Genomic DNA, 25,402 nt, shown 5'->3' with positions numbered 1-25,402 from the left:
GGTGCTATCCCTGAGCTCTTTTTGCTTAAGGCTCTAACACTTGGGCCATACCACCACTTCTGGCTTTTTCTATGTATGTGGTACTGAGAAATCGAACGCAGGGTTTCATGCATGTTAGGCAATCACTCTACCACTAAGCCACATCCCCAGCCCCTCCATTTTTGCAACCCAGACTACTCTGCTGAGCTTCAGATTTATTGCAAATCTGGGTGCTCATTTTTCTTCTGAGTTGCCCATCAGAAACCTGGGGGCTATTTGAGACTCCTTTGTCTACTCACTCTTACTTACCCAGTGTCTCCTACATGCACTCCGTTCCATACCATCTCTGGTCTTGCCTCTGACATAGGGATTCCTATCATGCCTCCTACCTCATCTCTGTCTGTTTACTTCATCCTTTACAACATGGCCTCAAAGGTTACTTCATGATTCAATAAGTGATTACCCCAAGCCTCAAAACCCTCCAACAATTCTCTACAGGAGGGAGGGCTTTTTGTAGGGTCCTCAGATGCTTTTCAAAGGGTCAAAGAATTCCCACACTGCACAAAAAAAGTTGTCATTTTCAATAGGTTTTTAAAAGGCCTCTGTGACTAAAACAGGACCAGAACTACTACTACGAACCTTTCAGAGCCAAATTAAAGCTGCTTGGCCTGGCACAAACAGCTCTCTGTACCTGGCTTTCTCAGCCTGCCTTCACTGTCCCATGTACTCTCTTTAATCCAGTGTCACCAAAATGTGACGAGCTCTCTGCTCAGATCTACCATTGCCTTGCCTGAATGCCCTTCCCTGCTTCTAAAAATAAAACATTTAATTTACTACTAATTCATCCTCTCCCTCGCCCTCCCCGCCTCTCTTTTTCTTTCTTGTTGGTCCTGGGTCTTGAACTCAGAGCCTCTCCTTGAACTCAGGTGCTGTCCCTAAGCTTTTTTTTTTCTTTTTTTTTTTTCACTCAAGGCTAGTGCTCTACCACTTGAGCTACTACCACTTGAAATACTTCTGGCTTTTTAGTGGTTAAATGGAGTTAAAAGTTTCATGGACTTTTCTGCTCAGGCTGGCTTTGAACTGTGATCCTCAGAGCTCAGACACCTAAGCAGCTAGGATTACAGGCTTGAGCCATGGGTACCCACTCTAATTCATTATTAAGTCCTCAATTCAAGTTCACTTCCTAGGCTCATTCAGCTGGTTTAGTGTTCTCTATCTTCCTGCAGAAGCAGGCACTCTACTCCTTACCATCTCTGCTTGATTCTCCTTTCCCTTTGTCTCCCTCTTAACAGCCTGCTCCTGGAAGAATGGGCCAGTTTGAGGGTTTGACTCTTCCTGGTCTCTAGTTCCCAGCATAAGGCTCACTGAGTGACAGGGTCTTAGCGAACAGGAACTAAACGAATGCAGGTAGGGAAGGGCTGGGAGGAGGCTGGGCAAAGAGGGTAAAGAGCAAGGTTTTTAAGCAAAGTCTCTGTAGAGGACAGAGCTGGAATAAAGGCAGTGAGGAACAAGGACCACCAAACCATCCCAGGATGAAAGGTATGTGAATCCTCAACTTAGGAGGTATTTGGCCCTGAGACAAACTGAGCCCACCATGCATCCCTTCTTGGGCTGCCTGCCCCACAAGTCCCTCACTGCTACCCCCTCACCATCAGGTTCATTGCAGTAGGTTGCTGGGTCTGACTGCAGACTGTAGAGACGAGCCTGTGAGGCAGAAAAGGGAAAAAGAAATTCTGGAAGCTGGACATAGAAAGTATCCTTTTATATAGGATATCAACCACAACCCAATTCCACAAACCCACAGAGCCCATGGCACTGGACTAAAACCTAGAACTGGGGCTCCCAAAAAAGTGCTCTTTAACTCAATATTCTACACCAGGAAACTATACAAATAAAGTAAGCAGGCTATAAAATTGTTTAAAATGCTAAAATAGGTGAAATTTGAAAGACAGAAAATGCAATTATATTAATAGGGTCCAAATTTAGTGGCAAGTCATGAAATAATCCTACTATCCCTAAATTGAAACCATTCACCAATCATTTCTAGGGCTAGGAGTAGAGGGGCAGGTAGCTTACTCAGCATTTATTAGGCAAAAGGCTCCATACTCTAGCAATGAAAAATTTTAAAATTCAAATTCTGGCACTGGTCAGCCAAGTGTCATATATGCTATGTTCCCACTAGGGCCACAGGGGGGCAGAGCTCAGTTGATAAACAGAAATCTTTATCTTCCTCAGCATTACACCAAGCACAGGCTATCTACAACAGAACTTCAGCAAATGGTTTTGGTGATGAGTCATTGTTGTCACAACTTAAAATCTTATACTTAATAACTTTCAAGCCCGGGGCCAGTGGCTCATGCCTGTAATCCTAGTTACTCAGGAGGCTGAGATCACAGTTCAAAGCCAGCTCGGGCAAGAAAATCTGTCAGACTCTTATCTCCAATAAACCACCAGAAAACCAGAAGTGGCGCTGTGGCTCAAGTGGTAGAGTGCTAGCCTTAAACAAAACAAGCTCAGGGACAGTGCCTAGGCCCTGAGTTCAAGCCCAGGGACCAGCAGAAAAACAAAAACAAAACATAAAGTGCCTATTTGTTAAAAAATAAAAACTCCAACCTATCTTTACCTGTGTTTGAACAAAAAGAAATGGAGGGCTATAGACCAACAAGAAGTCAGATTATCATTAGGTGATGCAATTAGGGGTTTAATGATACAGTAATTATCTTCTCCTTATTGGTGTTCTCTATATTTATTTTTTGCCAGTCCTGGAGCTTGAACTCAGGGCCTAGACACAGTCCCTGAGCTACTTTTCTTTTAGTCAAGGCTAATGCTCTACCACTTGAGCCACCGTACCACTACTGGCTGTTTATGTTTTCTGTTTATGAGGTACTGAGGAATCAAACCCAGGGTTTCATGCATGCTAGGAAAGCACTCTACCACTAAGCCACATTCCCAACCCTTTTTGTTGTTCTTATGAGTGGACCAGAGTTGGAAGCTAAGACCTAACATATACTCAGAACACTGTCAGTGAATACCTTGGTGCCATCGTAAGGCTCAGCTGTGCCAGAGGGAGTGCCCATCAGGGTGATGACATCGCAGTCAATGGTTTTGTCCGGTGAGGGGGCAAAGGTGTCTGAGATCACCCCTAAGAAGTCAGACAACCCCTTCTTCACTTTTTCTGTTGCCCCTGAGGAGCCTTCAGTCTATAGAGAAAAGCAATAGAACAAATGTTCCAGAGGCAAGCTGCAATCTGGGATCTGGAGCACAAAGCATCAGAGCAAAGGTGTACCAATTGTGGGGACAGAAGAGTGCTCACAACTTTGTACCCTATCTCTGGGGCTGAAGGAGAGGGAAGGAAACAGAGCCCTCTACTCATAATGATACAGAAAGGGTCAAAGTAGTCCTGTGTAGATCAGAGCAGAAATCTGAGTGGCTATTTCATCAAAATATCAGAGCCAATTAGGCTAATCAAAAATTGTCAAGAGCTGGGCGTGGTGCACACCTGTAATCGTAGGTACTCAGGAGGCTGAGATCTGAGAATCATGATTCAAAACCAACTTGGATAAGAAAATCCATGAGACTCTTACCTCCAATTAACTACCAGAAAACTGGAAGTGGCACTGGGGCTCAAAGCAGTAGAATGCTAGCCTTAGGAAAGGAAAAGAACTCAAGAACAGTGCCCAGGCCCGTAGCTCAAGCCCTATGGCCAACAACAACAAAAGGACAAAAGTCACATGCTCTTGGATCACAGGCGTGCGCCAGTAATCCTAGCTACTCAGATGGCTGAGATCTGAGGATTGCAGTCTGAAACCAGCCTGAGCAGACAAAACTGACACACTTATCTCCAATCAACCACCAAAGCGGGAAAGAGTTGGGGCTCTAGTGGTAGAGTGTTAGATTTGGGGGGAGTGGGGGAAGAGGCAGGGTTGGTTGGTGACAATGTTCAGGCCCTGAGTTCAAGCCCAAGCCTTGAACCAAAAAAAAAAAAAAGACCACAAAACTACAATTTCAAATGATCCTTGTTTTGGGGCTGGGAAGGTGGCTCAGTGGTAGAGCGCTTGCCTTGCATGCATGAGGCCCGGTTCAATTCCTCAGCACCACATAAGCAAAAAGGAAAAAGCTGGGAAGTGGTGCTGTGGCTCAAGTGGTAGAGCACTAGCCTTGAGCTGAAGAGCTGAGGAACAGCGCCCAGGTCCAGAGTTCAGGCCCCACGACCAGACCACCTCCCCCCCCCCCGCAAAAAAATCAATCAAATGATCCTTGTTTTGAAAAAGAAATGTACAGTTATATCTGGGAAATGTTTTTTTTATTTTATTTTTACTACTCTTTTATTTGTATTTGGGGGGGTGGGTTGGTTGTGGGGCTTGAACTCTGGGCATGGGTGCTGTCCCTGAGCTCTTCGGCTCAAGGCTAGCGCTCTACCACTTGAGCCACAGAACCACTTCCAGTTTTCAGGTGGTTTATTGGAGATGAGTCTCACGGACTTTCCTGCCCAGGCTGGCTTTGAACCTCAATCCTCAGATCTCAGCCTTCTTAGTAGCTAGGATTACAGGCGTGAGCTACCAGCACCCGGCTCTTATTTGCAATGACTTTGCTAAAATAGTAGGTATATGCACATATGTGTGCAATATATGCACACATATGTATATACATGCACATATAGAGTATGTTTGCACATATGTAAACATATATACATATATATATATATATACATATGTGTGCATATGTATATATACACATATATACAGTGTGTGTGACAAGCAAAATTCTTTCAAAATGAGGGAGTATTTCTATAGTTTCCCCACATAGAGGAAAAAACAGTCACCTAAGGACAAAAAGTTGGGGGTCCCCACCAGGATCCAGGGCAGGGCAGGATGTGAGGGGCAGTCACTCAAGGTGTGGACAGTACTTACAGCCAGCTTCTCCTTGACCACACTGGCTGTGGCTGCGATGGTGCAGGCTGTGTCATGCTGTACCACCTGAGTAAACTCTGTCAGGTCCCGCTTCATGAACTCCAAAGCTTCAGAGGACTATGGGAAAACAGAGAAGGATGACAGAGCTGTCTGAGCACCATCACTCCTATTCTTTTTTTTTTTTTGGTTGGTTGTGGGGCTTGAACTCTGGGCCTGGGCACTGTCCCTCAGCTCTTCAGCTCAAGGCAAGTGCTCTACCACTTGAGCCACAGCTCCACTTCTGATTTTCTGGTGGTTAATTGGAAGTAAGAGTCTCACAGACTTTCCTGCCCTTTCCTGGCTTTGAACCATGATCCTCAGATCTCAGCCTTCTGAGTAGCTAGGATTACAAGCATGAGCCACCAGCGCCTGGCCTATCACTTCATTCTTACTTGCTGTGCTCCTTCAGAACCAGACAGCTAAATGGAAATGGCAAGTGACATGGGGGCCTGAGCTCAGAAACAATGCTAACTTGCTCAATTCCACAACCTGGAATTACTGGTAGTAGAGAGAGAAAAGACCCCCTACTCTTTGGCACAGGGACTGTGTCTCAGCCTAGGAGTTCACAGTTGTGGGGCCACGAGTAAGTCTCATCTGGTCCTCGTTTTTTTTTTCCTCATAAATGTGGAAGGCAGCCCAGGTCAGAGGTTGGGAAAGAGGGACACATTCTGTAAACAAAACAGACTTTGAGAAGCTGGGCACTGGTGGCTCACAGCCCAGGTAGTAAATTCTTAGGATTCTTATCTCTAATCAAAAAAAAACCCTGGGAGCATGGCTCAAGTGGTAGGGCACCAGCCAGGAATAGAAAAAAACTGAAAAAGTGAGTTCTGTGCAGCTACTGGGGCTTGAATTCAGGGCCTCTCATTCTTGATAAGCTTTCTTTGCTCAAGGCTGGTATTCTACCACCTGAACCATGCTTGCAGTTCCAGCTTTTTGCTGGCTAAGAGTCTCTCAAATTTGTCTACCCAGACTGGCTTTGAACCTCAATTCTCAGATCTCAGACTCCTCAGTAGCTGGAATAATAGGTGTGAGCCAGTGGTACCTGAATGAGAATAAGGTCTTTACCAAAACATAGTACTCCCTCTCCCTGAAGCTAACTCTTCAGAACAAACAAGCAAGAAAACACATGACTGAACCCTCTCACCAGGTTAACTCATGGTAATCATTCTGGTCTAAGCTTCAATGTCACTTTCCTAGGAAACTTCCTCCATCCCTCCTCACTCTTGGTTTCTCCTACTCAAATTTACCCCTCTGGTCCTAGGGTTTGAACTAAGGGCTCTGTGTTTGCTAAGCAGGTGCTCTCTATTTCTTTAGCTACTCTGTCACCCCTTGCTCATTTCTTCTTAAACATCTACTATCCTGTAAATTCTCCATTACTTGTCAACTGTCCTTGTCCCTAGATAAAGCATGAATGTAGAGACTGTATGTTTTACTCACTGATGCTCACCTGGTATACATGCTCAAACACTGTTGCTTGGCGAACACCTAGCTCGCAAGCTCAAGGCCCTGATTTCAAACCCCAGTGCTGTCCCCTGCCCTCTAAAAAAAAACAATCAGAACGTATTGTTTGTTACATGTACCAAGGCAGTTTTAATTATGCAACCATTAGCATGATTATTCCATGAATGGTTGTCTCCTCCACTAAATGTGAACTCTGAGGACAAACAAATACACATGGTGCTGGCCTGTAAGAAGGCTGCAGTATGTTGGGGAAGTGCTCACATAACAGAAGAATGGGCAGGGACACAGCAGAGATGGACACTTTATGGGGAGGTAGGGTGAAGGGTGAAGGTTGAGGTGAAGGGAAGCCTGGAATAAACTCTTTAAAAATGAACAGGAGGGGCTGGGAAGGTAGGTCAGTAGTAGAGTTCTTGCCTTGCATACATGAGGCCCCGGGTTCAATTCCTCAGCACCACATAAGCAGAAAAAGCCAAAAGTGGCTCTGTGGCTCAAGTGGTAGAGCACTTGCCTTTAGCTGAAGAGCTGAGGGACAGCCCCAAGGCCCAGAGTTCAGACCCCATGACCAACAACAATAACACAACAACAAAAAAGAATACGAATCAGCTAAGGAACTCTGGGGACGGGGTTTACTGAAGCTTTTAAGCATTTCAGTCCTGAGGAACACAAAATCCAAAGCAAAAATGGTGAGGAACAAAGCTTGAGAGGTGGCTGGGTGCTAGTGGCTCACACCTGTAATCCTAGCTACTCAGGAGGCTGAGATCTGAGGATCACAGTTCAAAGCCAGCCCAGGCAGGAAAGTCCATGAGATTCTTATCTCCAGTAAACCACCAGAAAACCGGAAGTGGCACTATGGCTTAAGTGGTAGAGCACTAGCCTTGAGCTGAAGAGCTGAGGGACAGTGCCCAGGCCCAGAGTTCAAGCCCCACGACTGACCTACCCTCCTACCCTCCCACCCTTCTCCCCCCACACACACAAAAAAAAACAAAACTGGAGAGGTTGCCTTTCTATGGTAGAGGAGCCACCAAAGGTGAAGCAGGTGGGACATGTGAGATTCCCTTTCACTCTAGGTTACTCTAGTAATGCTTAGAGGATTGGTCCAAGGGTGACAAAATTAGGAGAGTAAGGGAAAACAGGAAGCTATTATAGTAACCTACGAGGGGGGCAAGATGGGGTGAAAAACATGAACCTGGTGATTAAACAGATAGGCAGTAAAACAATCAAGGAAGGAGAACTGGCTATAAAACAGGTGACTGACTAAATCAAGTACTGCCAGCAAGGTGAAAAAGTACTAATGAAGAGAAGGGTTAGAGCAGAGGTGGGAAACCTTTGTTCTGCTAAGGGCCATCTGGATACTTATAACATCTGCACGCCATACAAAATGACCAACACGGGAAGATGGCCAAAAGCAGTGCACGAGCCACCTACAAGCATATTTGTCTGTCTGTCTTATCATGTACCAAATAATTTCAAAGGACTTATACTGCTGGATGCTGTCCATTTCCAGTAATGACTTTGGGCATATAGAATCTGAGGTGATAGCTGGATATCTAAGAGAGTCATCCAACAGAAGCAAACCTCAAACACTGAAGCACAGGGGAAAAAAACAGAAATCACCTTAACATGAAGGGAGGAGCTCACCCACAGAAGAGTCTGACAAGTGAATGGAGAAGTATGCTGAAGACAAGCATCCTCAGAACCCACCTTTATGGGGCAGGCAAAGGAACAGGAGCTCACAATCACAAGGTAAACTAGAGATATATATGGTAATTGGGTGAAAACCATGTCAAGAGTTTCAAGGAAAAGAAGTAATCACTAGTTTTGAATACAGCAGGTCCAGGAAGATAAGAGTTGAAAAACACCCATTAGATTTGGCAAGCAGTAGGTGAAGCAGAGTATGACTACAGATAAGTTTATAGGCAGTGGCTTCAGTAAATTCAGATTATGTGTTGACCTCAAATTTCAAAAAGTATGGGAGGGGGGCTGGGAAGGTGGCTCAGTGGTAGAGTGCTTGCCTAGCATGCATGAGGCCCTGGGTTCAATTCCTCAGCACCATATAAACAAAAAGAAAAAAGCCAGAAGTGGCGCTGGGGCTCAAGTGGTAGAGCGCTAGCCTTGAGCTGAAGAGCTGAGGGACAGCACCCAGGCCCAGAGTTCAGGCCCCACGACTGGACCCAAAAACAAAATTAAAAAAAAAAAAAAAGTATGGGAGGTTGTCTTGTGGGAATGAAAGGGACAGAGCTGTGGAACAGAACCATGCGGGAAGACTTTCTGAAGCAAATTCAAAGCTGAAAGGCTTTCTGAGGAGCGCTCTGGCTCAGATGAGGTCAAGTCTTTGGTGAACCAAAGATCAATGTGCCCTTCTCTATTAGTGTGTATGTGCTAGCATTTATGAGCATACATAGGACACAACAGGAGGAGGTGAGGAGCAGAGGAAGGAAATTACAGCCCTCTCAGACCTATAAGGACCAGGTATGTTAATGGGAGTGGCCCTAATGGAATCAGGACAGGAAGTAAGACCAGGAAAGGAACCAAAGACCAAGAAAAGAAATGGTTGGAGCTGGGTGCTGGTGGCCTATAATCCTAGCATATTCAGGAGGCTGAGATCTGGTTCAAAGCCAGACCGGGCAAGAAAGTCTTAAGACTCTTAGCTCCAAAGAGCTGGAAGTAGAGTTCAAGTGGTAAAGCACTAGTCTTGAGCAAAAGAAGCTCAAGGGTATGCACAGGTCCTGAGTTCAAGCCCCACATAAAAACAAAAAAGGGCCAGGCACTAGTGGCTCACACCTGTAACCCTAGCTACTCAGGAGTCTGAGATCTGAGGATCCAGGTTCAAAGCCAGCTCTGGCAGGAAAGTCTGAGATCCTTATCTCTAATTAACTACCAAAAAAGGAAGTGGCGCTGTGGCTCAAGTGGCAGAGCAATAGCCTTGAGCTAAAGAGCTCAGGGATAGCACATAGGCCCAGCCTTCAAGCCCCACAACTGACCAAAACAAACAAACAAACGAAAAGGGTAGAAAATAGACTGATAATGCTGCCCAAGAGTTTTCCTATCACTTTCAGCATTAACACATGATTGTAAGTATTTAATGTTCTAAGAATTATTTTTTGTGTATTATATTCATGTAATTCTCATTTCATTTAATTCTCATGACAATCACATTAGGTAGGAATTATTTTCATTATACACTTGAGCTAAGGCCTCAAGAGGTTAAATAATGTGTTGAAGTTCATATAAAAGTAGTATATAAGAAAGGAAAATTAAGTCTTTACATTCCAAAAAAGCAGAAACAATATCCATCATCTCTCCTGCTTTAAAACTGGGAATTTCAAGTTTAGGCTGACCAACTACCTTCCTGGTTTAGGCAAGAACATCCCTCAGAGAAATACACAGGAGGCCCTCCTGCAAAACATTTTTTTTTCCTGCAAAACTTCTGAATGTTACTTTCCTTCCATGATTACTGATCAAAAGTAAGCACGCTATTCTGGGTCTCTCATCATTAACATAAATAGCTCTGGGTATTTTCCAATTTGCTGAGCTGTAGCTCAGAGAAGTAAAGGGCTAACCTTGAGCAAAAATATCTCAGGGACAGTGCCCAGGCCCTGAGTTCAAGCCCCAAGACTGGCACCAAAAAAAAAAAAAAAAAATGCTGCCAGAAAGTGGATGGCTGAGTCTTCCTAAAGCAAGACTCACTCTGCTTGCTTGCAGTAGATAATAATTTTTTCCACAACTCAATTGGCTGTTTTTTGTTTTTTTCTGTCCTGGGGCCTGAATTCTGGGCCTGGGCACTGTACCTCAACTCTTCAGCTATAGACCAGCGCTCTACCACTTGAGCCTCAGCCCCACTTCCGGCTTTTTCTGCTTATGTGGTGTTGAGGAATCGAACCAAGGGCCTTATGCATGCAAGGCAAGCGCTCTACCACTGAGCCACCTTCCCAGCCCCAAATGGGCTGTTTTAAACAAATTACTGAATATCCATTAGCATTACCCACTGGAAGGACAAGAGCTGTTTATCTTACAGGGATTGCTTAGCTAGCCTGCAAAGATTTCCACTCTATGAGTATGGAGCTCTCCAGCCCTCTTTGCAAATCATTATTCAATGAGAACTCATCAGGCATCAGTGTGTATACCTGAAGCTCTTCACTGGCCTGGGTTCTTGCTCCTCACCCTGTCTGGGCAGGTTGGCGTGGATAGCCTTTCCTCATCCCTTTCCTGTCACATCCTTGATTACCTACACTGGACAAACATTTTGGTACTTTCCTTTCACAGCACTTACTATATAACAGTAAGTAAACAGCCTTTTGTGGGAGGTGGGAGGACACTGGGGCTGGAACTCAGAGCCTAGATATTGTTCTTTAGCTTTTGTGCTCAAGGCTGGTGCTCTGTCACACCGCCACTATTGACTTTTCTGCCTGCTCTGACTTAGAACCGTGATCCTCAGACCTCTGCCTCCTGAGTAGTTAGGTGACTGGCTTAAACAGCCATTTTTGACTATTTGGTTAATGACTGTCTCCCCACCAGACTCTGAGCTTTGTAAGGCCTGCAGCTGCTTCTTCATCAGGACGTGTCAGAGTGTGCTGGTTGGCACATACTTTAATACTTCAAATGACTATAGGAATAAGTTTCTTCATTGTTAGAACCCTTCAAGGCTTGCAGTCAATGTCCTCGGTCCCACCAGGAAGTTGTCAATTTCCTGAGCTCGAATAAATAGTTTTTTTCTATGGATTCTTTGGAAAGGGTTGCTTCAGCTTTTTTAAACAATCTGTAGCTGGTATTACACTGGTCTGCGTTGGGACCCACCTTCTCATGGTCAGGAGTCAGGGGACGTGGGGCTCAAGTAAACCTCAGGGAGGCCAGGGGCCCGCAAAAGTCGGGCAGGACAGGTTGGACCAGGTCGCAATACGGCGGCGCAGAGCCCGACCGGGCAAAGAAAGGCGCTGGTCCAACTTACCTTCTCTTTGACGGCCTGGTAGCTCTGCTGCAGCCAGCTTCGCCACCACCCCACGTCCTCCCTGCGGAAGACAGACACATCTGGCGGCCCCGCCGTGCCACTACGACCCTCCATTTCCCCCTCCGAGGTGTCCCGCGGGCCGTGGCTGCGCAGGCCGCTGCCCCACCCGTCCGGCCTGTCACCCCACTCTGTCCTCTCGGCTCCGTCCGAGCTCACGCTGATCTCCCGTTCCCCACAGGCACGCTGGCCAGGCAATCCAAACCCCAGGAGGACTCAGGCCCCAACGCCTGGGAGCCGAACGACAAGCTCACCCTTCCGCCATCTTGCCTGCATGACATCACCACTATTTACCGACCTTTGACTTCCGACACGGCACCGCCCCCTTAAGCACCGCCCCTGAGCACACCGCCCAATCCGTGCGCCGGCCCCGCCCTCAACCCAATCCCTCCTTCCGCTCCATCATTAGGCTCCGCCTCTCTAAGCTCGGTCCAATCTCAGCTCGAAGCTAGCCTTCAAACTCCGCCTCTAAGCTCTCGACCCAATCTCGATTTAGTTCTGTCCTCAGGTCCCACCCCCACCAACCTTGGTTCTTTCTGGGTAGCGGCGGACATGAGTTACGGTGGCCCAGTGGGCTAACTTCGGGGTTGTCGGGGGCCGAGGGAGGAGGGAGGTGGGAGGGAAGAGGGGGCCGGGCTCGAACGTCTGGATCCCGGAGCGCAAGGCGAGGACCGCCCCCCTTTGTGAAACCAACTGCGTAGTCGCAGCTCGGTGTCTCTTCAAGGTGATTCAACGTACGCAGACTGCGGGGCTCCGGGGCCGAGTTTGAAGGGGTTGCAGAAAAATTAAGAGGCGACTGCGAGGCCGCCTTTGCGGGGATCCCTGGGGGATGCTAGAGAAGCGGACACACCTTCAGTTATCGTAGCTCAGAATACACAAGCTCACCGTCCAGAATAATCTGGAGGCCACCAGGAAGAGGGAGATTGTGTTTCTATGAGTTTGGCGAGGGGGAGTGTCCGCAGATCTCACCGCCCCGTCGGCCACCTCCACCTAAGCCTCCGCCTCCATTCTTTCCCTTCCCTCCTGCAAGGGTGCTTCTTACCTGAGGTCAACCGACCAACATGATCCCATAGCTTTTTGTCTGCCTAAAGACCATCTCTAGTGGTCCACCACTCCAAACCACATGTTTTCCCCTCTTCAACGAGATCATTCCTGCTGTTACACATGTTTTATCTCTTGTCCTAAAAGCAAGCAAATAATCCCCGCAAGCCATGCTCCCAGGTCTTTTGCTTTTTGTAGTGTTTTTTTGATATTTTCTTTTACTGAGCAGCCTCTGTGATCTTTCTACTTTTGTCTACCGAGTAGATGGCTGTGGGGCTTGAAATCATAGCCTAGGCATTGTAGCTGACCTTTTTGCTCAAGGCTAACACAACGTCCTGCCTTTTTTTTTTTTTTTCTGGTTTAATGGAGATAAGAGACTCTTAGACTTTCCTGCCTGGGCTGGCATCAAACCTCCAACCTCAGATCTCAGCCTCTTGAGAAGTTTAAATTACCCATAAGAGCCACCAGCATCCAATGATGGCTTGTTTTAGAGACAGGTCTTGTTGACTTTTTTTGTTGTTGGTGGTCATGGGACCTGAACTCTGGGTCTGAGTGCTGTCCCTCAGCTCTTCAGCTAAAGGCTAACTCTACCACTTGAGCCACAGCGCCACTTCTGGCTTTTTCTGCTTATGTGGTGCTGAGGAATGGAACCCAGGGCTTCATGCATGCAAGGCAAGCATTCCACCACTGAGCCACCTCCCCAGCCCTCTTGTTGACTTTTTGATCAAGCTGGCTTGGAACTGCAGTCCTGTTTAGTTTTTTGTTTTTTTTCCAGGGCTGAGGACTGAACCCAGGGCCTTGCGTGGGCGGGCGCCCTACTGCTGGGCTAAACCTCCAGCCCCAGTCCTGTTTAGTTTTAAATTGCTGAAATTATAGTTTTGCACCACCACACCTAACTTCTACTCTTCCCCCTCCTCCCCCCCCCCTTTTTTTTTGTTTTTGAGACCAAGTCTTGTCGTATAGTCCAGACTATACTATATGGTCTAGCTAGCCTAGAACTCAGCTTCTCGATGTTGGGAGTACAGACTTGTGCCTCCACATCGTGTGTGTGTGTGTGTGTGTGTGTGTGTGCTGATCCAGGGGCTTGAAAGGCAGTCCCTGAGCTTTATCTACTCAGGTGTTCTACCACTAGAGCTACAGCTCCACTTCTGTTTTTTGTTTGTTTGTTTTTGGTGGCTAGTTGGAGATAAGAGTCTCACAGACTTTCCAGCCTGGGCTAGCTTTGAACCACAATCCTCAGATCTCAGCCTCCTGAGTAGCTAGGATTACAGGTGTGAGCCACCAGCACCCGGCTAAATTTTTTTATTATTATTATTTTTTATTTTGGTCGGTCGTGGGGCTTGAACTCTGGTCCTGGGCACTGTCCCTCAGCTCTTCAGCTCAAGGCAAGCGCTCTACCACTTGAGCTACAACGCCACTTCCGGTTTTCTGGTGGTTTTTATTGGAGATAGGAGTCTCATGGTCTCTCCTGCCCGGGCTGGCTTTGAACCGCGATCCTCAGATCTCAGCCTGCTGAGTAGCTAGGATTACAGGCGTGAGCCACCAGCACCCGGCTTAAATTTTTTTATATTATAAAAGTGAGTTACAATTAAATGAGTCAGATAAAGAGTACATTTCCTTTTGGACAGTGTCACCCCTTCCCTTACTTTCTCCCAGTGCATTTTTTTTTTTTTGGGTCCAGTCGTGGGGCCTGAACTCTGGGCCTAGGCGCTGTCCCTCAGCTCTTCAGCTAAAGGCTAGCACTCTACCACTTGAGCCACAAGGACACTTACGGCTTTTTTCTTTTTGCTTATGTGGTGCTGAGGAATCAAACCCAGGGCCTCAAGCATGCAAGGCTCTACCACTGAGCCAACTTCCCACTCCTTTTTTTTTTTTTTTTGGTTGGTTGTGGGACTTGAATTCTGGGCCTGGGCGCTGTCCCTCAGCTCTTCATCTCAAGGCTACTGCTCTACCACTTGAGCCACAGTGCTACTTCTGGTTTTCTGGTGGTTTATTGGACTTGCCCAGGCTGGCTTTGAACGGTGATCCTCAGATCTCTGTCTCCTGAGTAGCTAGGATTACAGGCATGAGCCACCAGTGCCTGGCTATTTTTTTTTTTCCCTAAGACAGGATTTCAGTATGTAGCTGGCTTAAGCTCTCTGACTTCTTGCCTCAGCTTCTTGAGTGCTGGGATTATAGGTGTGAACTACCATGCCCAGCCTCACTAAAGTTTTCAAATAAGAATGTAACTTGGGCTTTGAAGATGATATGATCAAATGATCATGTGTTACTAAAGATCTAACAGATGGATTGGGATGTAGCTCAGTGGCAAAGCACTTGTCTAGCAAGTGTAACTTCCTGTGTTTGATCCCCAGTATCAAAAAAGAAGAGACAAAAAAAATACAGCTAAACAAACAAAAGGAGGCTGGGAAAGTGGCTCAGTGGTAAAGTGCTTGCCTTGCATGCATGAAGGCCCTGGGTTCAATTCCTCAGTACCACATAAGCAGAAAAAGTTAGAAGAGGCACTGTGGCTCAAGTGGCAGAGCACTAGCCTTGAGCTGAAGGGCTAAAGGACAGTGCCCAGGCTCAGAGTTCAAGTCCACTACTGACAAAAAAAAAAAAAAAAAAACAGAGCCACCAGTCAAACAGGTGAACATTTTGTAAAGAAATTAAAAATCAGGGGCTGGGAAGGTGGCTCAGTGGTAGAGTGCTTGCCTTGCATGCCTAAGGACCTGGGTTCAATTCCTCAGCACCACCTAAGCAAAAAGAAAAAAGCCAGAAGTGGTGCTGTGGCTCAAGTGGTAGAGCGCTAGCTTTGAGCTGAAGAGCTGAGAGATAGCACCCAGGCCCAGAGTTCAAGCCCCACGACTGGACCCCTCCCCCCCAAAAAAAAGAAAGAAATTAAAATTCAGGGCTGGGAAGGTGGCTCAGTGGTAGAGTGCTTTGCTTTGCATGTATGAGGCCCTGGGTTTGATTCCTCAACACCACGTAAGCAGAAAAAGCCGCAAGTAGCGCTATGGCTCAAGTGGCAGAGTGCTATCCTTGAGCTGAAGAGCTGAGGGACAATGCCCAGGCCCATAGTTCAAGCCCCATGACTGACAAAAAAAAATAATAATAAATAAAATTCAGAGAAATGGAACTTCTTTCCAAGGTCACAGAACTAGAAAATGACAGAAATCTGATTTGAATCCAAGGCTGTCTGCCCTTGTACCTCTCATAAGTTATGACTTACCCGCCAACCTGGCATTCCACCAAGATAATAAGCTGCGGACAGGCAGGGACTCTTTCCTGTTCTTTGATCTATGCAGCATAGCTTACCTTTCCACCCCAGGCCTCGCAGAGTGCTTGCCCATGTGATCCTCAGTGTTCGTGTACCACATGGAACTCTTCACTTAGAATTCCAGTCTTCCTCATTTGTTCATTCTCATGCCTGGACTCCTTTTCCTTTCCCTGGTATAACCTTCCCTTCTCTGGTATCAAGAGGATATGGGAAGGTGGCTCAGTGCTAGAGTGCTTGCCTTGCATGCCTGGGGCCCTAGGTTCGATTCCCCAGCACCACATAGGCAGAAAAATCTGGAAGTGGGCTGAGGCTCAAGTGGTGGAGCACTAGTCTACAGCTAAAGAGCTGAGGGACAAGCCGGGCGCTAGTGGCTCACGCCTGTAATCCTAGCTACTCAGGAGGCTGAGATCTGAGGATCAAGGTTCAAAGCCAGCCCGGGCAGGAGAGACCGTGAGACCTATCTCCAATAAACCACCAGAAAACCGGAAGTGGCGCTGTAGCTCAAGTGGTAGAGCGCTCGCCTTGAGCTGAAGAGCTGAGGGACAGCGCCCAGGCCCAGAGTTCAAGCCCCACGACTGACAAAAAAAAATAAATAAATAAAAGAGCTGAGGGACAGTGCCCAGGCCCAGGCCCCATGACCGCCAAAAAAAAAAAAAAAGGATATGGGTTCAAACCCCACCTCAGCCACTTCCCAGTAATGCGGCCTGAAGAAAGATAGCTTTCCCAAGCTACATGGGAAACACAAGTAGGAGGATGATGACAGAAGCTGGCCTGGGTATAGAGTGAGTCCCTACCTTCTAAATAACCAATGAAAAAAGGGTCTGAAAGCTGGACACCAGTGACTCACTCCTGTAATCCTAGCTACTCAAAAGGCTGAGATCTGAGGATCACACTTCAAAGCCAGCCCGGGAGACTAGGAATGTGGCTTAGTAGTAGAATGCTTACCATGAAATCCTGGGTTCAATTCCTCAGTACTACATAAACAGAAAAAGCTGGAAGTGGTACTGTGGCTCAAGTAGTAGAGTGCTAGCCTTGAGCAAAAGTAGCTCAGGAACAGTGTCCAGGCTCCAAATTCAAGCCCAAGGATAGAAAGCAAGCAAGCCGGAAGGAAGGAGAGAAAGAAAGAAGGAAGGAGAGAGAGAGAAAGAAAGAAAGAAAGAAAAAAAGAGAAAAGAAGGAAGGAAGGAAGGAAGAAAGAAAGACAGACGATGGGCTGGGAAGGTGGCTCAGTGGTAGAGTGCTTGCCTTGCATGCATGAGGCCCTAGGTTCGATTCCTCAACACCACATAAGCAGAAAAAAGCGGGAAGTGGCGCTGTGGCTCAAGTGGTAGAGCGCTAGCCTTGACCTGAAGAGCTGAGGGACAGTGCCCAGGCCCAGAGTTCAGGCCCCACAACCAGACCCCCCCCAAAAAAAAAGAAAGAAAGAGGAGAGGAGAGGAGAGGAGAGGAGAGAGAGAGAGAGAGAGAGAGAGAGAGAGAGCACACCCTAGCCTGGGTAGGAAATTCCATGAGACTCTTTTAGGGATAGTGTCCAGGCCCTGAGTTCAAGCCCCACAACCAACAAAAAGGAAAAAGAAAGGAAAGAAGGAAGGAAGGAAGAAAAAGTAGCTAAAATCAGTCACCAGCACCTCACACCTTTTTTTTTTTTGTCAGTCATGGGGCTTGAACTCTGGGCCTGGTTGTAGTCCCTCAGCTCTTCAGCTCAAGGCTAGCATTACAGTTGTGAACCACTAGTGCCCAGCTACACCTTTAATCCTAGCTACTCAGGAGGTTGAGATCTGAGTATCAGTTTAAAGCCAGGCTGGACTGAGAAGTCCATGAGACTCTTATCTCCAGTTAACCATCAACAAGCTGGAAGTGGAGCTGTAGTTCAAGTAGTGGAGAATCAGCCTTTAGCAGAAAAACCTAAGTGAGAGTGCGAGGCCCTGAGTTCAAGCCTCAATAGTGGCATACACAAAAGAACATTGAACCAGGCACTGGTGGTTCATGCCTATAATCCTAACTACTCAGGAGGCTGAGATGTGAAGATTCTGGTTCAAAGCCAGCACTAGGAGGGAAGTCTGTGAGACTCTTATGTACAATTAATCACAGAAAAAGCTGGAAGTGGCACTGTCCTGGGTTTTGCTGTTTATGTAATACTAGCATGCACTCTACCACTAAGCCACATTCCCACCACTCTTGGAGATTTTTCTACTAGGACTGGCTCCAAACCACAATCCTCAGTGTGAGCCACCAGCATCTGGCAGGTGTAACATTTTTGCTTGTATAAGATCTTAGCTCTGTTTCCCAAAAATGCCCTGATACCCAATGGCCACTAGATGGTGCTGTATATCCATGTGTGAAGCCTGTTCCTAGTCCTCAGCCAGGGTTGATGGGAGTGGCTCTGGAAGGCTCTCTCCTTGGAAGGCAGCCCTGCCTGGCAGGATCCTGAGTGGTGACTCAGTCTTTAGACCTCCCAGTAACTTCAAATGCCCAAGTCCACCCTAGTTCTGCTGTGGATATTCTAGTATAGGGTTGGCAAGCAAGAAAGGCACACTGGGATCCAGTGCAAAATTAAAATGCCTGTTGCTGACAGAGGCAAATAGAATGACTAAAAGCCACCTGGGTGGTTCTACTTCAACCTTCTAGGTTCTAGTTCTAGCCTTCTTTTAATTAGTTGTTGAAGTCATTATAAAGCATTAAATTAAATAAGCTTTTTTGTTTTTTTGATTGGTCCTGGGGCTTGAACTCTGGGCCTGGGTGCTAACCCTCAGCTCTTCAGTTCAAGGCAAGCACTCTACCACTTGAGCCACAGCACCACTTCCATTTTCTGGTTTATTGGAGATAAGAGTCTCACGGATTTTCCTGTCTGGGCTGGCTTTGAACCGAGATCCTCAGATCTCAGCCTCCTGAGTAGCTAGGATTGCAGGTGTGAGCCACTGGCGTCTGGCTAAATAGGCTTATAATTAAATAAACTATATTAAAATGAACATACTAAATATATGAAACTCATCACTATGTAATCATTATTTTGATTTTTTTTTGCCAGTCCTGAGGCTTGAACTCAGGGCCTGAGCAATGTTCCTGAGCTTCTTTAGCTCAAGGTTAGCACTCTACTACTTGAGCCACAGCACCACTTCCTATGATGAATTTTCTTTTATTGTGAAAATACCGTATAGAGGGGTTACAATTACATGGGTAAGATAAGATGAAATTTTTTGGGGGGGTCCAGTCATGGGGCCTGAACTCTGGGCCTGGGCACTGTCCCTCAGCTCTTCAGCTCAAGGCTAGCGCTCTACCACTTGAGTCACAGCACCACTTCCAGCTTTTTTCTTTTCGCTTATGTGGTGCTGAGGAATTGAACCCAGGGCCTATTGCATACAAGGCAAACGCTCTACCACTGAGCCATCTTCCCAGCCCAAGATAAGATGAATTTTTTGTATGTGACAAGGTCTCACTCAATTGCTCAGCCTGGATGGAACCTGTGATCCTTCTGCCCCAGTCTCCCAAGTAGCTAGAATCACAGATTGCAATTGTTTTTATATAGTTCACTATCATTTATGTGTGTGTGCATGCATGTGTGAACACATGTACATGTGCACACACACACATAGGTTTGGACTCAGGGCTTCAAGCTCTTGCTCAGCTTCTTGCTCAAGACTGGCACTCCACCACTTGAGCCAACCCTCCACTTTGATATTTTGTTGGTTAATTAGAGCCTCTTGGATTTGTCTGTCCAGGCTGCCTTTAAACTGAGATTTTCAGATTTTAGCTTCCAGAGTAATTAGGATTACATGCTTGATTCCCTAGTGCTTATGGGCCTAGAAACTAAGGGCCAGACTATTTGGAGCCTGATTCCATCTAGGAAACAGGGTCCTTTATTTGTGATAAACAGAAATCAGAGAGTCAAAGAGGGTATTGTTTGCCAGAAAAGTGAATCCATCAATGTTTGCACAAAATGTTATCTTGGGTACACACCCCAGTGGCATCTGGGTATCAGGTGTACTTTATGTAAAAATCTGTTTCAAAAGCTGGCTTGCACAAGTCTTGAACAAAACAACAATAAAACAAACAGCAACAACAAAAACCCAGAACAATTCTGACTGGCAAATTAACTTCCCTGTGGTTGGGGGTATAAAAGACCAAGTCAGAGTTACCCAAGGTGGCTTGAGATGTCCTCAGCCCCTGAAGCAGTTGTGGAATCCAGTCTTGTCATTTTTTTTTTTTTGTGGGCACCAGACAACAATTCCAGCTCAATCACTACTTAATAAAGACAGGTTGCAGGTGTGCAAGGAAAACATGTTGGTGCAGGTACTAGGGTTTGAACTTAAGGCCTGGGCGCTGTTCCTTAGCTTATTCCTCTCCAAGCGGGCACTGTGCCACTTGAGCCACAGCTCCACTTCCGCCTTTGTGTAGTTAGTTGGAGATAATAGCCTCCTGGTTGGATTTGTCCAACCAGTCTGTCTTTAAATCTCGATCATCAGGTCTCAGCCTCCTGAAGTAGCTGGGATCACAGACGTGAACGACCAGCACCCGCTAAGGAAAACCTGTGGAGCCGATGAAACCTTTTCGCTCATTTCAATTTCTGCGGGGAGCTCGGTAGGAAAAAGTGTGCTGACTGCTAAGTCATAGCTTTTCTTCTCCAGGCTGCATTACTATCCGCGGCCTGATCGTTCAACTCTCGGGACAAAGAGTCTCATTCTTGGCGAGTCTCTTCGAGAGAAACTCAAAAGACCAAACCAAAATACAGTTTTTGCCAGCACCGGTCCTTGCCCCTTTCGGCATCTTGGTACTTGTAGTTTGGTCCAAAAAGCGGGCGCCGAGACCACAACTCCCATCGCCCTGAAAAACGCTAGAGCCCTCAGAGCGCATCCTCAGGCGAGGTGCCAGGGCCATTGGCCAACCTGGTGGCTGAAGGTCCCGCCTCCCTGAGGCCACAAGCCTCGCCGATTGGCCAGCTGCCCTGCTTGTCAGCGAAGCGGGCTCCAGATGAATGAAAGAGGGGGGGGGCGTGTCGCCGCGTGTAGCTGGGTGGCCGCGCCGCTGGGAACCGGTGGAAGGTGAGAACCGAGAAGCGGGTTCGCGCTGCCGCTTTCATAGGGTTTGGGGGAGATTCTTTCTCCCCGCCGGAGGCAGGGCTGCCTCTGACAATCAGCCTCCTTTGGACCTTCTGGCCCTGGCAACTCCTAGGACCTCCAGGGCGCGAACCTGCGTTCAGGAGCGGACGCCTTCCCTCCTCCCTCCTGGGAAGGCGCGGGCGAGGTGGCGCGCTTCCCACCCCACGCAGGCTTTGGGATGTCTCTCTTGCAGTGCAGCCCGGGGCTGGTTGGCCAGGCTGGGGCAGTGTCCTCTGCCGTGATTCCATCAGAGGCCTGGGAGGGGCCTCGGTGGAGGGAGGCAGCTGCCTGGTTTCTGGTGATATCAGGACGAGTGGTGTAAGAGTTGTCAGCTGTAGCTGGCAGCTCCAAGTCGGCCTCGGGTCATTCCTGTAGAGGGAGATGGTTTCGGTTGGGGATTGCTCCTGATTGCTCACACCTCTTCTATAAAATGGCATAGCAGGGGCTGGTAGAGTGCTTAGTGGTATAGTGCTTGCCTAGCATGCATGAAGCCCTGGGTTCGACTCCTTAGTACCACATACACAGAAAAAGCCGGAAGTGGTGCTGTGGCTCAAGTGGTAGAGTGCTAGCCTTGAGCAAAAGAAGCTCAGGGACAGTGCGCAGGCCCTGAGTTCAAGCCCCAGGACTGGGGGGAAAAATGGCATAGTATTTACATATGTAACATAAATATACCCTCTCAGGCCTTTAGCAACATCTGTAGATTTTTTGCAATACCTAATATAATGTAAATACTATTTAAATGGTTGTTAGACTGCTATGAGGTTTTTTCTTTTCTTTTTTCTTTTTTTTTTCAAGTCATGGGGCTTGAATTTAGGGCTTGAGTGCTGTCCTTGAGCTTTTTTGCTCAAGGCTAGCCAGTCTATCACTTTGACCCAGAGCTCTAGTTTCTGTTTTTGAGTGGCTAATTGGAAATAAGAGTCTCCCGAGGACTTTTCTGCCCTGGCTGGCTTTGAACATGATCCTCAGATCTCAGCCTCTTGACTAGCTAGAGTTATAGGCATGAGTCACGGGTGCCCAGCTTTTTTTTTTTTTTAAACTGTAACTGGATTTGAACTGAGGGCCTCAAGTTTGCTGGGCTTGCTTACAACTTGAACCATTCTTCCAGACTTTTTGAGCCGATAGCGAAGCTTGAACTCAGGGTCTGGGCACTGTCTCATAGCTTTTTGCTCAAAGTCGGCTCTCTACTACTTCACTTCCGTCTTTTTTTTCCTCTGGTTAATTGGAGATAAGAATGTTATCTGGGTGCTTGTAACCCATGCCTGTAATTCTAGCTACTCAGGAGGCTGAGATCTGAGGATTGCAGTTCAAAGCCAGCTTGGGCAGGAAAGTCTGTGAGACCCTTATCTCCAGAAAACCAGAAGTGGCACTGTGGCTCAAAGTGGTAGAGCCAGCCTTGAGCAAAAGAGCTCAGGGACAGCACTCAGGTCCTGATTCCAAGCCCCGTGACAAAACAACAATAACAACAAACAAAAAGCAAGAATGTCAGATTTTTTTTGGGGGGGGGTCCAGTCATGGGGCCTGAACTCTGGGCCTGGGTGCTGTCCCTCAGCTCTTTAGCTCAAGGCTAGCACTCTACCACTTGAGCCACAGAGCCACTTCTGGCTTTTTTCTTCTTGCTGATGTGGTGTTGAGGAATCAAACCCAGGGCCTCAGGCATGCAAGGCAAGCGCTCTACCACTGAGCCACCTTTCCAGCCCAAAAATGTCAGATTTGTCTGCCAAGGCTGGCATTGAATGCTTTGAAGTGTGATCCTAGTCTCTTGAGGAGACTCACTAGTGTGAGACACTGGCACCCAGCCAGCCTTGTTTTTTTTTCTCTTAAACCTGGTGTTCTACCATTTTGAGTTACACCTTCACTTGAGATCCTCAGATCTCAACCTCCTGAGTAGCTAGGATTATAGGTATGAACCACCAGCTCAACGATACTACTGTATACTTTAGGGAATAATTATAAGAAGAAGGTCTGCACATGTTCAGTACAGACACAATTTTGTCTCCCAAATATTTTCAGTACACAAGTAATTAAATATGTAGATGAGCTGGGCACCAGTGACTCACGCCTGTAATCCTAGCTGCTCAGGAGGCTGAGATCTGAGGATTGTGGTTCAAAGCCAGCCCAGGCAGGAAAGTCCATGACACTCTTATCTCCAATAAACCACTAGAAAACCAGAAGTGGCGCTGTGGCTCAAGCGGTAGAGCACTTGCCTTGAGCTGAAGAGCATAGGGACAGTACCCAAGCTCAGAGTTCAAGCCTCACGGGGCTGGGAAGGTGGCTTAGTGGTAGAGCGTTTGCCTTGCATGCCTGAGGCCCTGGGTTCAATTCCTCAGCACCACATGAGCAAAAAGAAAAAACCCAGAAGTGGCACTGTGCCTCAAGTGGTAGAGCGCTAGCCTTGAGCTGAAGACTGAGGGACAGTGCCCAGGCCCAGAGTTCAGGCCCCACGACCAGACCCAAAAAAAAAAAAAAAAAGAAAGGCCTCACGACCGACCAAAAAAAAAATGTAGATGAATGAATACATGCAAATGTGGAGGGTTGATTGTACTTGATTAGAGGAACTTCTCTGAGTTCAATGGGTCAGTAGGTAAAGGAGTAATTAATGAATTCTTGTGATTTGTATGGTAGGTTATGGAAGAAGGGAATGCTTGAAAAAGAAGGTAAGGATGTCTGTCTTTATTCTTCACCAGACAGATTTTCAACTTGATTTATACTGTCCTACTTAGCAGTTTAAAAAGAAGTATGTGCTGGGCTCTGGTGGCTCACCCCTACAATCCTAGCTACTCAGGAGGCTGAGATCTGAGGATCTTGGTTCAGAGCCAGCCTTGGCAGAAAAATCTATGAGACTCTTATTTCCAAATAACCACCAGAAAACTGGAAGTGGTGTTGTGGCTCAAGTGGAAGAGTGATCGCCTTGAGCTGAAGAGCTGAGGGACAGGGCCCACGCCCAGAGTTCAAGCCCCACGACAGACAAAAAAAAAAAGAGTATGTATGCCTTTTAACTTGAAAACATGTTATATCCAGAGCTCTCTGCCAGGTGCTATGAGGGATATCAAACTGGATAAGACAGGACTCATCCCTTCAAAGGATTTGTGATTCACTGACAGAGTTGCCAGGAAAAAAATAATAGGAAGGAGCTAAACACCAAGATTTCAGTCAGGAGTCTGTCCATTGTAATAGAAAATTAAACTCAGGCAAGCTAAAACCAAAAAAAGGCGTATTTGGCTTCTGAGGGTGTCCTCAGATCCCATCAGTTGAACTGGGCTAGAAACCTTCTCAGGCTGGTTTTCCTGGTCTGTGGTGGCAGCAGCCTTCACTTCCTGCATGCCCACACATGCATAGTACTGTCAGAAAGCTCAATAAGGGTTTTGCTGCTTTTCATTGGCTATGACTTAGCTATATGACCATCACTGAGCCAATCATAGACTATGTCGATCATAATACATCCTAACATACTTGGAACCTGGGGATGGATGACACTAGCTTTAAGCAAAGCACTTTGGCCAAGAACAGGGAGAAGATACTTAAATGAAAACCTGAGGGAGGGGGGTTTAGTCCAGCGGAAGGGTGCCCACCTGGCGCGCGCAAGGCCCTGGGTTTGGTCCTCAGCCCTAGAGAAAGAAAAAGAAAACCTGAAAGGAATTGGATGACTATAATGGGGAATTTGTGCTGATTAGTCCAGGAGTTCACCAAATGTCTCCATAAAATGATGATAAAAGGTGTGAGCTGAGACTAGATTTACTGGTCTCAAAGTCTAGATTGGAACTCTGGAGATTATGACTGTATCATTTTTGTTGTTGTTGGTTGTGGGGCTTGAACCCTGGGCCTCAGCTCTTCAGCTAAAGGGTAATGCTCTACCACTTGAGCCACAGCGCCACTTCCAGTTTTCTGGTGGTTTATTGGAGCTGAGTCTCACAGACTTTCCTGCCTGGGCTGGCTTTGAACCATGATCCTCAGATCTCAGCCTCCTGAGTATCTAGGATTACAGGCATGAGCTGCTGCCTGGCTGACTATATCCTTTTTAGATTTGGGTCCTTCCTTCCTTCCTTTTTTTTCTTTCTTTCTTTTTAGTAGGTCTTGACTCAAGACTGCTTGCTCTCTCACATGGCATTCTACTACTTGAGTCATGCCTCTAGTCCTGCTTTTTGCTGGTTATTTTGGAGATGGAGTCTCTTGGACAATTTTGCTTGGCCTGGCTTTGAGCTTCTATTCTCCATATCTCAGCCATCTGAATAACTAGGATTATAGGTGCAAGCCACCAGATTGGGTATTTTTTAAAATAATTTGAGTCTTGAAGATGGTAGTACACAGAGCCTAAAAACATTGACCATGGAGGCCAGCATATCCAGTTCTGAGTCCTAGCTCTGTTAAGGCCAAATCATGTCCTGTTCTCCATTTCCTTATTGAAAACACCGGGGACAAAATCAGTATTTTTGGAGTTGTTTTTTTTTTTCAGCCAAGGTGACTTCAAACTCAGGGTACTATTGCCTCAGCTTCCTGAATCCTGGGATTACAGGCATGTTCCACCATATCCCTGGCCCTTTTATGGTTTTTATAAAAATTCATAGAAATACCAAGTGCTGGTGGCTCACACCTATAATCCCAGGTACTCAAGAGGCTG

The 25,402-nt window shown here is 46.9% G+C and overlaps 1 protein-coding gene across 2 annotated transcripts in view; it reads right to left on the bottom strand.

The window, feature by feature from the left end:
* Positions 1–11,977, bottom strand: part of Bsdc1 (BSD domain containing 1) — a 27,330-nt gene extending 15,353 nt beyond the window's left edge. Inside the window, exons 1-5 of one of the 2 annotated variants that reach the window (XM_013020625.1) lie at positions 11,917–11,977; positions 11,335–11,395; positions 4,890–5,006; positions 3,012–3,179; positions 1,629–1,683 (exon numbers count right to left, since the gene is read on the bottom strand). In XM_013020625.1, the coding sequence (XP_012876079.1) occupies positions 1,629–1,683; positions 3,012–3,179; positions 4,890–5,006; positions 11,335–11,395; positions 11,917–11,945 (430 nt within the window). In that variant the 5' untranslated portion in view covers positions 11,946–11,977. Of the gene's footprint in view, positions 1–1,628; positions 1,684–3,011; positions 3,180–4,889; positions 5,007–11,334; positions 11,396–11,645; positions 11,704–11,916 lie in introns of those variants that run through there. The other variant, XM_013020626.1, reaches the window with a different exon arrangement.
* Between the last annotated feature and the right edge of the window lie 13,425 nt (positions 11,978–25,402).

This window comes from Dipodomys ordii, unplaced genomic scaffold (assembly GCF_000151885.1).
Source record: "Dipodomys ordii isolate 6190 unplaced genomic scaffold, Dord_2.0 Scaffold51, whole genome shotgun sequence".
Classification (NCBI taxonomy): domain Eukaryota; kingdom Metazoa; phylum Chordata; class Mammalia; order Rodentia; family Heteromyidae; genus Dipodomys; species Dipodomys ordii.
Note: the sequence above shows the minus strand (reverse complement) of the source record. Positions and strands in the feature narration are given on the sequence as shown.